This window comes from Eupeodes corollae, chromosome 1 (assembly GCF_945859685.1).
Source record: "Eupeodes corollae chromosome 1, idEupCoro1.1, whole genome shotgun sequence".
NCBI lineage: Eukaryota > Metazoa > Arthropoda > Insecta > Diptera > Syrphidae > Eupeodes > Eupeodes corollae.
Genome location: NC_079147.1, coordinates 364084 through 379785, shown reverse-complemented (window position 1 = coordinate 379785; position 15702 = coordinate 364084). Strand labels below are relative to the sequence as shown.

The window sequence follows — 15702 nt, the reverse complement described above, 5'->3', positions numbered from 1 at the left end:
CGGTTTTTGTAAGGCGAGAATCTAATAAGTCATTTATATTTAATATATTTGATACGTTTATGTAAAATGTATATTTTTAAAGGTTGAAGAGGATAATTACATATGAAACATATTTTACAGTTAATTACTTATTTAAGATGGCAGTACAGTGCTGTGTGAACTAAGGCCTCACCCAACAAACTTCTCCATCTAGCTCGGTCCCTAGCTAGATGTATCCAGTATCGCGCTCCAAGTTGGATGACGTCATTGTGCATTGGTGCATTGGTATCCTTGTTTCCACTTTTACCCTTCTGGCTAAGTCTATGTCGCTGCACAGCTCGTCGTTCCGTCTTCTTCTCCAGTCCTCTTATATGCATGCGGGCCCGTAGACCATGCGAAGAACTTTTCTCTTGAAACGACCCAAGGTGCTTTCATCCGCTTTTGTCCTAGTCCATGCTTCCGCACTGAATAGCAGGACGGCGATGATCAGGGTCTTATATATTGTTTTTTTAGCCCAAAGAAACAGCGATTAGCAAAAGTTATTCTTCGTTTGATCTCGGCGCTGCTATTTTTTTCCGTGTTCAAAGCGGAGCCTAGGTAGACGAAGCCTTTAACTACTTCAAAGTTACATCTGTTGAATGTTGATGGTGACCTTTTGACCGAGTCGTGGTCGGTATTGTAAGTCCTTTCTTGATGACAGCATGTACTTTGTTTTGCACTCATTAACCGTTTAACCCATTTTTGCCGCCACTGTCTCAATACTCACAAAAGCCGCATTGACATCACACTGAATTCTTATGATTATGTCGATGTCATCAGCATATGCTAGTAATTGGACAGACTTTTTAGAGAGAGTATCTGTAATGTTGACGTGGGAGCTTTGCATCATTCTTTCAAGTACGATGTCAAAGAAATCACATGACAGCGCATCACCTTGTCTAAAGCCTTTTTTGCCATGGAAAGTTTCTGTTAAGTTGTTTACAACCTTTATGGAGTAGAGCGAATTGTCCATGGTCACAAACGGACGAGTTTTTCAGGGATGCGAAGATAAGACATGATTCTGTACAGCTCGTACATTTAGATGCTTTCATATGTGGCCTTGAAATCGATGAAAAGATGGGAGGTTTCGATTTGATGTTCTTGGGTTTTTTCCAGGATCTGTCGTAATGTGAGTATTTGATCGACTGTGGACTTTCTTGTATAAAAGCACACTGATAAGAACCTAAAAATTGTGCGTGATAACCAATTTCACATTATATGGGAAACCATATCATATTTGAGTTAATACGTAAGTTCTTTACTTACTTAATTAGGTCCTCAGACCTGTTAAGTCCGTTGGAACCCCTTAAGAGGCATATGGCCTCTACTACGCCTACGCGCCATCTTGTACGGTTTCTGGAGATGTGTTTCAGCTCCCTCTCCTTAAGAAATTTGAAAAATTGTAAACGAATGTCTCACAGAAAAGGAATTACATTTTATTTGCAATCGGAAATTAAGAACATTTGAGTTTAATCTGAGAAATATTTTATAATAGCTATTAAAAAAAACATCATATTACAAGCCAAAAAACGAAATACTTACTTTTTAGCTGTTGTTGCCTTTTCATGTGTAGATAAATATTAAATCATTTTAGACATTTACTTCGATATGACAAAAAATGTATGTATCAGTCTTAAGTTAAACCAAAGCATACATATTACCCTAGTTATGTTAATTTAGAAACTTATCCTCTATAGTCTCTCTAACATTTAAGTCTTTAATCTTACTTTAATGTTCTCTACATACTAAGGTACCTTATCGATGCCATGAATTTATAGGTTTACTTATGTCTTGACAGCTTAAGACGTCTTGAGTTCAATTATTGAGACATCACAGAATGTTAATGTGTTATATAAACCTCGAATAACCCTAATAAAGGCCATATTTACCAATCCATTCGTTATAGGAATGTTTTTGTCTTTATTTTGAGTTTCTTTCATTATAAGCCATTTTATTGAACAACCATATTTATTTATTACTATTACCATAATAAGTAGTATAGGCAGAAAATGTGTGCAGAGAAATACAATACGTACACACTTATTTTTATATAAACGTTGCTACACAGATAGAAAATACTGAAAATTAAATAAATAAAAAAGCACAACACGGAATCGACCATAAAAACATGGAATAAGTATAACTTCAAATTTTCTTGCTCTCCTTACGGCAAAACTTTGTCCCGTTTGCTTTAATTTCGTCCTTTTCTTGTCTAATGAGAAAATCACCATCTATGGATATGTATAGTCACTAACTTAAATAATGTACATCGTACAACTGAACGTGGACTGGACATATAGATAGGTACACTTGGCAGGTGTTTGCGTTTATATTATATTATGTATTCGTGGTTTATGTATTTGTCTGTATATGGAATAGATGTGAGGTACCGTTTGGACGAGGACCTACAAACTCGATATCCTTATTATGCCAGCATTATTATTCTCTCATGAAGCTGACAGTCAGCAGGTTGGTGATATAATTTTATAGAAATCTAGTTGTGCGTTTGTATGTAAGTAGTTAAGGATGTCTATTTGTCATCCTTGTCCTGTTTGTTTTTGTTCTGGTCACAACTTTTCTCGCATCCAGTATCCATAACAGCTGCTTCCCCGCTATGGGTAGTGGTGTTTTCTTTTTGTTGAGACTCGTGAATTTGTTGCTTTCCGCCAGAGTCTTTAACAGTAAATGTCACATAATAGCGTTTATTGCTATCCAACTTCTCTGAAGGCAGTGCTATAAGCTGTTTATTTTTTCCATGTGACAGCTCAAGGGAGACCTTACTCCCACAATTGGGGTGGCTGCTTAAGATTTTGGGCAGATAAAAACTTCCGGTTCCAGCCTTTTTATAAGGTCCAAAGCCAAATTTCGGCATTGTATGGTGATTCATCATGGGAACTGTGAGGAGAATAAAGAAAACATGACTTTTTAGTACCTAGATACTTACATACACAATACTGCTGGGTGAATAATTATTAAGTACTTAATTTGTCTAAAAGATAGCCTTTTGAGAAAAATTAATCATCATCAAATATAAAAAATTGATATAGGTTATAGATTTTGCGTCATCTTGAAGATTTGTATTTTAGGTATACCTACATATGCCTCTGAAAAGCTTATCACTATATGAAAAGAATATGAAGCAGAAATAATCGTTCAGTTAATTGATGAGTAAAGGAAACCGTTTTCAAGGATAGATACTGACTTGAATTCGGAGACTACATAAAAATATGATTATATGATTATTGATTGCTTTGAAACTAGAAATAAAAAGGGCCTACCTCAAAGGGTACTCAAAATATGTTTATTTTTGGGTTCAGTGTTTGTTTTTCTTACTTTATGTTTTTGAATGCCACGACTTCAAATGGATGATTTACTTGGAGTGCAGATTATGCTTCTAGACAATAATTGGTATAAGTAATTAACAGTTCTTTTATTTTTTTTTAATTTATCAAAATATAATTAAGTTTATTTAAAGAATTGACAACATTAAATACTAAAAAAGTTTAAACATTGGAAATCCTGATGACAAACTTTTGAAATAGTAGATGGAAATGTAGATTTTATCACTAATAGATGTAATTTATAAATAATAAAATGGCAAATAGGTTGTTAATGGTGTGAAATAAAATTTTATGAAAAAAAAAATACATTATCCTGTAGTACACTGACTTTTGGATTGTGTATGATTTATGATTTGTTTGTCTGTTTCGGGGGCGAAGACTAATTGTACTTCATTACTGGTTAATGAACAAAAATAACAACTTTAAAAGTGTACAATTGAATGCTAGCTATGTTTTTAAAGCAGAAGATTATTACTAGTTTTATGAAAATATAATATGTTACGTAAGTCGTACCTTTTTAATCGTATCTAATAAATACAGAAAATAAACTCTAACTGCCAAACCAGTTAAATTATACTGGAGACAATACACTTAATAATATTAATTATTGTTTGTTCAAAACTCTTAAAACTATCATTAGGAAACTATTTTGTATGTTGAAAGCTTTGATGAACTTCCTATCTTTCGTTGTTAATCAGCTTCAAAACCCTCAAAGATATTAACGGTTATATTACACTTTAGATAAAATTAATTGTCATGCTGTATTGTCAAGGCCGTAAATAGAGGGGGGAGGTTGGTGAATTTAGATGAACTGTAGCTTATACTAGCAATTTAAAGTCAGCAACTATAATTAGCTTCGAGACCAACAGTCGCCATCAAAAGTTACAAACTTTAATCTGTACATATTTTGAAATAAATACTTTTAAAATGCAATGGCGTACTATTATATTTATCCAGCATTTATAATTATTTTTGTTCTAGCTTCTCCAAAAATATATTTTTATTATTTTCATGAAAAATGTGATAGAAAAAGAAATAAAAAATAAAAATAAATACGAAATAAACATGTGATTTTTTAACATATTTACCAACCCCCACTCAAAATGTATTTCTAACTACGCCCTTATATACTATAAGATGTACTTCTACAGTTAGTGGTGCTCTTATATGAGGTTGGTACTCCCGACTCCGGTTTGTGAATTAAAGAAGTACAAACGTATCTACATCCTAAAAGACATTTCAAACAGCCCTCGGAGTAATTTCTCCTTTGCTTTTTAAGAAACTTGCGGAATGCTTACATTTACAGAAGATTGTAGTCTTTATATTGGTAGGTTACTGAATTCTGTTTTAAATAAAAAGGAAACGGAAGCTACAAAAAGGAAATAATGTTAAAATAAAGTCCTCCCCATATTTAGCTTTAAATTTCTGTCGACTGTCTGCTTGGAAGGTAAAGTTATTATATATACAAGTTATGTATATTTAGTAGTTTAATAAAATCGTCATTTTGTTTCTTGCGGGTGAAATAGGAATGTAAAGAATTATAGACTACGAGAACGAAAAAAAGGTGCACTCAACGATGAAATATTAAAATGTTCACTAAGATATCAACTTTCCTGAATGTCATCCAGAGAATTGGATCTGTCTTCATTTCGCGTAAATTGAAGACAAATTTCTGTAGACTTATGTACCTATAGCCTTAAAGAAAAATCTCTCTCTATTTCACAGTTTTATTTCGCTCAGAATAGCTTATCTTTGCGCAGTTAAGTATATTACAAAAAAGTGTTGTTTTGTCCACTGAGGAAAAGGAAACATACTCTAATGTAGCAAAGGTTGAAGATGTGTAGAAGGCAAGCTTTGACTTGACACTTTTTTCTAGAATCCGTTTTTAACAAGTTTTATTTCGGTTGGTTTGATGTTTTAAGTAAAAAGCAATAAAATCAAGCTTTTTTAATTTCTTTTCTCCTGTTCTCTTTGTTTTCAACAAACTGCTACGTGGTGAAACTTTTTTGTTTAAACTAATTTGAAAGGACTTCTAGAAAAAAACTTCTTTTTGCCAAAGTGATTGTCTTTTTTTTTAAGAAAAGTATATATTTCTACCTTTAAAAGAATTTATGAGCGTAACATAAAATAGGAACGTAAATATCTTTGTAGTAGTACTGATTTTTTGACAGGATATAGAAGCTTTTTAAAGGTATCCAGTGTCTGTACACCATACATACATAGTATTGTAGGTAGGAACTGGTTTAATATTATAGATTTATTTTCGAAAACAAATATAGATGGTTTTCAGAAAAGATGTTTTCTTTTCATACTCAAAATAAAAATATAAAGAAGTGAATATTAATTGTATTGTAAAGGGAAAGGGAAAGGATAACACCCAAAAGGCTGCAACGGTTGCAGAAGCTTTTACTTCCATCACCAATTCGGACTGTATGTCCTCGATTACTTCACGAATTCCGTTTTTATGGTCTTGAACATTGTGGCTAGAAATCTTCGTCTCGTTGAAAATAGACGTCGCCTCATCAGAAACAATATCTGCACATACAAGAGAATTAATTAAGGCTAATTAGTGTTTTAGTTTTGCAAACTGTGACTGAAAAGTGCGTCCAATATTTTTTGAGGAAATTGTAACGATTTAAATGCGTTATTGAAGCGTGTATTGTTCCATTTTTAGTGATAGTTTTCTAAAACATTATATACCTACTTCAATACTCGAACAGCAGATACTGTGTTAATCGAAAAATAAATTATTCAATTAAGTACAACTTCACGAAGTTTTAAATATACATATAATATATATAATATAAATATGTATAATTATTTTTGCTTTAGTCGAGTCGTGTAATTTCAATCTCAATCTCAATTAATCAATCTCAACCGATGCAGACCATATCTCTAGAAGCAGCTTCTTTTATAATTCATGCGTCAAACGTTGAGTTTACCAAATCATATTATGCAGGTATGTGGCTAATTACCTGAAATTGGAATAACTCTTCCAGAAATTACAAATCTAAAAAATTAGAACACTGACCCCAAAAAATATTTTGTATTCCCATATCTTAAGAATTTTTAAAAGATGTACAAATCTTCGTACGCATACATGGTGTTGTATGTTCATAACTTTTCGTCACGGAAATAATAAGAATTAAAACCCTTTCGTTTCCGCTTTAGAAACTTAAAACAAACTCTTTGTGTCCTATTAAGTTTAGCATGTGCTAGGCAAGCTTAAGGCAGAAGTTCTAGTGAAAAGATATACACATTGCCCACTATACAATTTTATACAAATGAAAAATCAACAAAGCTGCATAAACACTGCCTCTCAAAATCATCTCATTAAGAAAATCTCTCAGAAAATGTAGCTGAAAATGCAGCACTTTTGCTTTGGCATTCTTTGAAGAATAATAATACTTGAGAAAGACAAATAGACATCCTAATTATAAATCTTTTATATTTTATGCTCAGTTTTTGTTTTCTTATATGTATTTACATTTTTCACGATTTTTTGCCACCATCTCATCTACAATAATAATTTAAATAGCTTTTTTTATATTTTCACCTGAAAAATTTCAATCAAACAAAATATTGTAAAGTTAGTTGAGGAAACATCCACATTTATTTAAAACTGTCCCTGTTTTGTAACTATAAAGAAGTTATAAGTTATTACGTACAAGTATTTTGCATTAAATAAATTTTAAACAAGATGCTGTCTTTAAAAGGATACCTATACAGCCCTATTATAACTTCTATCAATTTATTGACAATTTGGTATTATGAGTATCAAATAATAATTTTTCACCGATTGTGAATACTAATCAATATACGATTGTAAATAGGTTTTGTTTGGTGTTTGGCGTTTGACATTTGTATTGAGTTCTTGTGTTTTGGTCTATAAATAATTTCGGCGGAAGAATGTAAGCTGTTTTCATTAAATAAATTGCTTATTTTAATTCATGAATTTATAATTTGTTCAGTGGTTTTGAAGCTTCTCGTAACACTGTTTATTTTAGCTTGCACGATAAACCTTCGTTCCTCAGTACAATTTCCTTCAAACAAAAATTCTAGTGAAGGCAATATCGTGTTGATATTTGATAACCATAATATGGATGCTAGTTAATGTTATAAGCAGCTTTAGATACATTTCTTTAACAAATATTGTTATCGATGAAAGTCTTTTTTTCTTAAAAAACCAGAAGACCGGTCTAGTTTATCAATTTTCTCATTGATATTTGTTATGTTTCGTACTAAACAATATTTTAATCAACCCAAAATGAATTAATATATTATTTAATCTCTGTATTTTCATTTGAAAATAAATCGTTTCACTGAAGGCTTGTAATGTTCTTAAATTCTCAGCCGTTGGATTTGATTTCAATGACAACTCTAACCAAACAAAATATAAATGTTTTTTTTTGTTCAAAAAATACTTACTGTATGCCGCGCAAGGAATACCGGTGTAGGCATGAGCCGCATGCAAGCATCTGTGAGTTTTCGTGGTGCACTGCAACGCCTTTTCGTAGGCATTATAGTCCGGACTTAGTCTACGTTCAGCCTTAAGAAACAAAACTGTTTAACAAAAAGATTTATATTTATTGACGAAATTCTCACCTCTTCGTAGACATCATTTATATTTTGGAAATTAAATGTTCCAGGCCTCTGGAGCGTCTTGAGTGTTTCATACAAAAACATCTCAAAATTCTTAAAAGTATACTCGCTGAAAGAATATCTTCGCAGTGTGGTACCGGTCTCACCTCCTAAAGTAAAGCATGATTTGTGATACTCGTCAACAGCACGCTTAACCAGAACAGCTTCGTTGAGCTTGTTGGAACGTATTTGTAGGCTCTTTAGCTCCAGAAGATGTTGAAATATTTTCCTTTCCATATAATACCTATGTATGAATAAAAATAAAACTCATCAAGATAATAATATTTGAAGCTAAAAGAAATGAGGAGAAGTACATACATATACATACAATTGAAAATGCAAAACAAATAAAAGAGTGCTAAAGATATTTCCATAAAATAGCTATCGTATTTTTTGCTCCCTTTCCTTTCAGCATTCAAGGAAACAAATAACAGAGTAAATTGCCATTTTATTTTCAGACAAAGGACAATAGAAATACCCAACTAGGATGTACTCTCAATGGAAAAGGGAAATGAATGAGCTTGATGTTCAACTTTTGATAGCATTATATGTATGTAATGTATGTATACTCTACAGCCTTTTTTTAAAGGAACAATAAGAAAAAAGTGCAAGTTTATTTCGGCAGCGACTGAAAAGGATAACATGAAAATGTTTGATATTTCCACCCAACTAAGTTTTTGGTTGACAGTTTTTATTTTAAATAAGTTGAGTGGATACAATATTGAAAAAAGCAGTGATTCTTATGAGCAGAGCATTGCGAATTCATTTCAGATACATATAATATGTATCTAACCAACATGAAATGTTATGAAACATTTAAGAAAATTCAACAGAAAAAGTAATTAATATACCATACCAAATCTTTGTATAGTCAATAGTGAAAGAACATTTTTCCAAGGAAGTATTTTAAAAATGAAAACACTAGTTTTTTGATTGAATTCTTGACATTTTTAATAAACTTCCAGAATGACACTGGTAGAAAAAAATAGTAGCCCAAATAACCACCCTAATATGCACATACCTATAAGGATAATGCCTCAAGACAAAAGTGCCAATAGGACTGAGATTAATAAAAGCATGAATTCTTTTGTTGAAAACAAATTTTAATTCATATGGTGGGTGAAAATAAAATAGTGCATTTTAGTTCGAACTTACATTACCATCATCAACCATTAACCAAAAACCTACCTGCGGATATTCCTCTGAATTGAACGGGTTACAGCAGACATATCACATGCACCTTTGTCTCCTGGCTTTCGGTTTTCCAGGCGGCTGCTGCACCATCTACCATCCAAAGTGGTATAGATAGCTTTTCGTGGTACATGTGCCGTGTATGTGTTCCTGGGAGTAGGAATTTTAGTGCTAGCTCCGCGTGGACTTGGCTCAAAGCCAGAATCTTGATCTTTATTTAGCTGTTGGTGCTGAGTTCTTGTAACTCTGGATGCCACTTTGAGTGAACTGCGACCTCTTGTGCCACCACTTTTAATGCGTTTCTTTAGGCGTCGCTTCCTGCCAATATTATACTCATTGAACGTATTGTGGGCTACCGCAGAAGCAGTGGTAAGTGGTGTAAATACGCCATCATTGTTTTCTCCATCATCAATCGCAGCCTCGCCATCGCTGCTCAGGTCGCAGCCATTTAAGTCAGATTTAGGTTGTTCATCCGAAACAATTTGAAAAGTTCTGACATTGGATCCCCTCATCGGCTGCATAACATCATCGACGTCCACAGATTCATCGCTTTTCAAAACATGAAAGCTACTTTTTCGCGATTGAGCTTCCACTTCCACCTCAACGGGTGAATCGGGAAGCAGGGTAAATGAACGTCGGGATTCATGGTCACGAATACTTTGCGTTGTTTCGTTTGTTGGAGAGAATGGTGGAGATTGAATTGATTGCTTTGGTTTTGTTGGCTCGATTGGTTGACTGCGTTGATTTTGTGTTGTTGATTGTGTTGGCTGTTCGTGTTGTGAAGTTGTGGCCACCACTTCATTCGATACTATATTTTCAGTTTTAGGCTGCGATGCCTCATTGTTAAGGTTTGCTGAATCATCCTGCAATGCACATTTTTCTGCTTCGATAGGAGGTTTCTCTTGCTTTTCTTTAGTTAAATCGTCTAAAGGGTGAACACCTCCTTTTAAATCCTTGCCCTCGTTATCGGATGCCAGCTGCGGAATTTCTTGCATTTTTGGAGGTTCAGAAGTGGGTTGTGATTTTGGAATTTCATTGCCTTCAGTATCCTTTGCTGTGGAATCAAATTGGATGGTACATTGTTCGGTTGGATATTTTTCGTCTTCTTTAGTTCTTTTTTCAGAATTTTCATCGTTATTTTGTTCCGTTACTGCGACGGGTAGTTCAATAGAGGAAGTATTTTCAATTATTGTTTGAATGTTTTCATCGGCTGGCCTTTCTTCGTTTTCAGTTTTTGTTGTGCTTGGTTGATTTTCGATGTTGTTTACGGTCACACTTTTTGCAGCAGACTCTAAGACATTGTTTACTTCTTTTGAAATGGCTTCAACGGTGACCATTTCTGGTTCGGTACACTCCTGTTGCTGAATCTTGGAAGTACTATCGGATATAGTAGATTGTGTAGCTGCTGGCTCCACACTGGTATGGACGTCAGCCTGGGTGACACCCACCTGCTCAGCCCTTTCTAAATTATCCCCATCTTCGTCTGTCAAGCTCATATTCACTGGCTGGATCGGTGGAATATAAGTAACTTTATCATCTGTTTGCTCATTCTTGGCAAATTGAGGATCATTGTTGTTTGACGTTTTGGAAGATGGTCGTGATAGAGGTCTTTTTGAGGAATCAGGCATTGATTTGGCATTGGATTTAAAGGATTCTTTGTACTTATGTTCTTCTTCGTGTGATTCTTTGCCTTTTCCATCGTTATACCTTTTAAAATCTTGAACAGCTTTTGCTCGGCGTGAAGTTCTTTCCTTTCGTTTTATCAATCTGTGTTTTTTTCTATGATGGCAACAGTTTTCGCATGAATCCAAATTACTTTCACTTGTATAAAATACTTGTTCACGAGACCTTTTCCGATGGATTTCTATATTGCTTTTGGAACGGCATATGTCACTGAAGCTATCTTCTCTGCAAATAATTTTTGCCTCTCCACAACTACTTGTCCGTCGACGCAATTTGTTTTTATGATGCCTGCAAGTGTGACTGTACGTGCGTTCTTTTTTGTAAATATGCTCGTTGCAGCTGCAATGCGCACCTGATCCTGACCCGGAGCGATTTGAATACACCTCACACTTGGTAGAGTCCTTAATATTTTGAAGCTCTTCTTTTTCAACGTATTTAAGGGGTTTAACTTGGTCTGCGACATTAAAAGCATTGGAGTTCCTTGCTGATAAACGAAGTTTACTAGCAGGAAGCCCTCCATTGGATTGCAAGAATTTAGCTGTTGACCTAAATCCTTTTTGAAGTGCACAATCAAGCGGTGTGATAGAAACTCCTCTGGAGTTTCGCAAAATGCTATTCACATCAGCACCATAGTCCAGGAGAAGTTTGCAAATGTCAGCATTGTCGTTGGAAGCAGAAATGTGCAAAAGGCTTCGTCCATCGTTGCTTGTTGTGTTAACTTGCTTGGGTTTTTGTTCTAAAAACCACTCGACTAACTCCCTGCGCCCAGATGATGCAGCTTCATGGAGTGGTAAGTCCCCTTTTGCATTTCTTAACCATAAGTTTGCACCCCATTCCTTGAGAAGTTTTACTGTTTCAAATTGTCCTTTAGAGCAACCGCAATGTGCTGGTGTTCGCCCCTTCCTATCTTGACGGTTTGGATCAGCTTCAAGTTCTAAAAGCCTTGATGTGGCATCCGCATGTCCCAGAGTCACTGCATAATGTAATGCCGTGCAACCATTGGCATCTATCAGGTCTGTAGGTGCCCCACACAAGCTGATTAGAGTGTCTATACATTCCGTATGCCCTCGGGAAGCAGCACAGTGAAGAGCTGTTAGGCCATCTCTACATAAATGTTTGTATAAATAAGCTACGTACGAATTTTAAAATATGCCCATTCTTACTTGTCTGCGCTTTCTACTCTCGATCCAGCCTTAACAAGGGCAATCACGGCCCTAGCGGATCCAGCCGATGCGGCCCAAAGCAAAGGTTTTCTACCATCTTTATCAGTAATGTCCACCGATGACTGAGGATGTGACAGTAGTATGTCTAGTATTTCGAAAGCCAGTTTCGATGAAGTTGCTTGTCCCAACTTACTTTCGTAATTTGCTCCACACATTTGCGCTGCGTAATGAAGAGGAGTTCCCGCATTTATATCAGGGGTTTTGACATTAGCGCCAGCTTGAAGAACAGATCTTAACGCCTCCACTTCTCCACAAACTGGAGAATAAAAATAAGATAATTGTATTTCAAACATTGAAATACAAAATAATTATTTTTATACTTGCCTGTAGCCCAGTGGACAACAGAATGGCCCTCGTTATCGACCGCATTCACATCAGCTTTGTTCGCTAGGAGCAAATTGACCATAGCCAAGTTACCCTGAATAACAGCTAAGTGAAGCGGTGTAAAACCATCCTCGTCCACAGACTCCAGAAGGTCTGGAGCTGCGACGGCTACGCTCGCTGCAGCCACGATATTTGTTTGCCCCCCTGTGCAATAGTGAAGAACGCTCTTATTATTTTTATCTCGCTGGCGTATAAGTTCTGGCTGTAAATAAATATTAATAATAGGTTACCACTTTTAATGCACCCGAATAATTCCTTAAGTTTTTCACTGTAGATAAATAAGAACTAGCTGATTACCTACCGACAATTTTTATTAGAGTACATATACATAAATACGTATTTAATAATTAATAAATAGTGAATTAAAAGTGTAATTAAAATGTTAGTAGGTATTTTTGTTGAAGTAATAATAATATTGCTCACGTTTATTGTTGTTTGGCTTAATTTTTCCATGTGACTGATTATTACAAAAGTATCAAACAAACCAGCGCCACGTATATTTTTCTATAGAAACCATTATTTGTTTGCTTAAAGCAGCGATGCCAAGGACGAACCATGTTCCTGTTTCAAACATTTCATGTTGTATGAAGGAGTAAAAAGGTGCGGAATATACGTGTGTTGAAATATAGCATGAACTTAGGACAGGGTGGGTAGAGTCACAGGTTATTTTGACATTGACTACTGTTTCCCTCTCAAAATCTTGAACATAATGAATCATCATACGCTTGAACAAAAAACGTTAAAAAATATTAAAACTTTTTTACAAAGTGATTCAAACAATGCGTGTTTTTAAAAAGAAGTTTTACAAACGAATCTACAATTATTTCCCTGCTTTCCCTGCAAAAAGTTTGTGAGACGGTATCATACAGAACAACACTGGTGGTCCCCTCGTTTGTTGTTGCTGTTAAGGAGTTAGACTCAAGTAACGAGCATCAACTCGACATACTCGTAGATCTCAACAGCTGAATATTTCAAATGTCAACAATTTCCATTGAAAAACGAAAGCGTTGTATTGCATTTTTAAAAAGAGCTTGGATTTGGTGATTTCAATTTGTGTATTTAAAGCTAACTTTGAAACCAGTCAGTCAAATAAAGTATTAAACACTTGTAATATTGACTGTATTTTGTTTGGAATTCTATAGTGAGAATTTTCCAAAAAAAAACAAACGATCCGCAGTATTCCCGTTTTAATATTTTAAATCTGATATGAAAGAACATTTTCCAGCATTATTTAAGACAAAATCGTAAAAAGCTTAGCGGAATTCCCACCAGAACTAACTTTATAAAGCGGACAATTTTAAAGAGGATGTTAAGAAAAAATCAGAAATTATTTATTTTAAATTTGTTTTCTTGTTTTCCATTTTGTAAATTGTAAACAAGTTATGAAGGAAAAAAAGTTGACCATGTTGTAACTACGTGTAATTATTTTCCAGCAACAGATGGCGCTATGTTTGTTGATACTTACTTTTAAAAAATAAATATACATTTTTAATTTCCCATAGGAAGTTATTGTAATGGGTCTGATTTGTCAAATTGAAAATTTTGACATTTCTCGACGTTTCAAGGTCCATAGAGTCGAAATAAAAGATTTTTAGAAAGATGTCTTTGCGTGCGTGTGTACGTACGTTCGTACGTCCGTACGTTCGCGACGTTTCGTCCTCCATAGCTCAAGAACCAGAAGAGATATTAACTTCAAATAAATTTTGTTATACAGATAATAAGGCAGAAAGATGCAGAAAGGGCTTGCAAGAAAATTGCGTGGGTGGTTTCTTTACCATAGCAGTTTGAAACAAAGGTGAAAATTTTGGTTAACCCTAAATATCTTAGGAACCAAAAATGCTAGAGACTTGAATTAAATTTTATATAATAAATTGTAACGTGATACCAAACAAGTATTTTTTTTTGAAAAAGATCAATATAACGTTTTTTTTATAAATCAATAAAACTGAAAAAAAATTTGTCACCTCCAAAATTTTACGACTGAAATATGATTTCATCTCTAAAACAATTTTGTGGACCGAAGAATAATGTTTTTGATATCTGATAAAATTTTGAGAAAAAACTAACTGACAGTTTAAAAAAAAAAAATAGAAATCAAAAAAAAAAACATTACTCTTCGTAAAAATTGAATATCGATTCAAATATCTTTTCAAAAACTGTGAATTTAGGCTTTAAGATTATTTTATATTATAAGAAATATTGATTTCAACATTCTGCAAAATTTTGAGGAAAATCGAATTGACAAAGTTGGTAAAAATCGAATTTCGACTCAAATATCTTTTCAAAACTTTGAGATATTTGCTTTAATTTACTTTTATCTTTCAGAAATGTTGTTGTCAACATTCAGTTAAAGTTTGACAAAAATCGAATTGACAGTTTTTTTACAAAAAATTAAAAACCGAAAAAAAATACCAAAAGTTCGTAAAAAATTATTTTCGACTCAAATATCTTTTAAAACCTTGGAGATAACAGCTTATATTTAATTTTTTCTCATAAGAAATATTGTTTTCAACATAAGGACAAATTTTGAGAAAAATCGAATTGGCAGTTTTTTTAAAAAAAATAAAAACCTAAAAAATGTATAAAAGTTGGTAAAAATTGATTTTCGACTCAAATATCTCTTCAAAAATTTTAAATATTGGCTTCAAATTAATTTTATGTTATAAGAAATATTGTTTTCAACATTCGGAACAAATTTTGAAAAAAATCGAATTGACACATTTTTTACAAAAAATCAATACTAAAACTTGGTAAAAATTTACTTTCTGCTCAAATAGCTTTTCAAACATTATAAATATTGGCTTCAAACTTATTTTATTTCACAGAAAATATTGTTTTCGATATTCAGTAATTTTTGTATAAAAATCCAACAGTCCGTTTTTTCATAAAAAATAAAATCTACAAAAAATAATATGAAAATTTGGTAAAAATTGATACGAGTACATATAGACAAACTTTTAAGCAAGACAAATCGACAGACGAGATGGGAATCGGTGCGATTTGTCGAATTGACATTTCAAAGTCCCTAGAATCTAAATAAAAGATTTCTTGGGAGATGGCTTTGTGAGTGCGGTCGTACATCCGTACGTTCGTAGAGCTTTTTTTGTCGTTCGTATATCTAGAATCATTGGAGATGTCGACTTGAAACATATTTTGTTAAAGCACTTTCAAAAAAAGTGAAAATATCCAAAATATCTCACGAACGGACTTGAATTAAATGT

The 15702-nt window shown here is 33.6% G+C and overlaps 1 protein-coding gene across 5 annotated transcripts in view; it reads right to left on the bottom strand.

The window, feature by feature from the left end:
• Positions 1-1967: 1967 nt before the first annotated feature.
• LOC129954185 (ankycorbin) overlaps positions 1968-15702 on the bottom strand; it is a 31687-nt gene continuing 17952 nt past the window's right edge. For 4 of the 5 annotated variants that reach the window (XM_056067930.1, XM_056067927.1, XM_056067926.1 and 1 more), the window contains 6 exons: positions 12422-12683; positions 12038-12353; positions 9189-11978; positions 7965-8244; positions 7788-7908; positions 1968-2913 (listed from right to left, as the gene is read on the bottom strand). In XM_056067930.1, coding sequence (XP_055923905.1) covers positions 2549-2913; positions 7788-7908; positions 7965-8244; positions 9189-11978; positions 12038-12353; positions 12422-12503 — 3954 coding nt within the window. In that variant the 5' untranslated portion in view covers positions 12504-12683 and the 3' untranslated portion in view covers positions 1968-2548. Of the gene's footprint in view, positions 2914-7787; positions 7909-7964; positions 8245-9188; positions 11979-12037; positions 12354-12421; positions 12684-12904; positions 13206-15702 lie in introns of all 5 variants that reach the window. The other variant, XM_056067929.1, reaches the window with a different exon arrangement.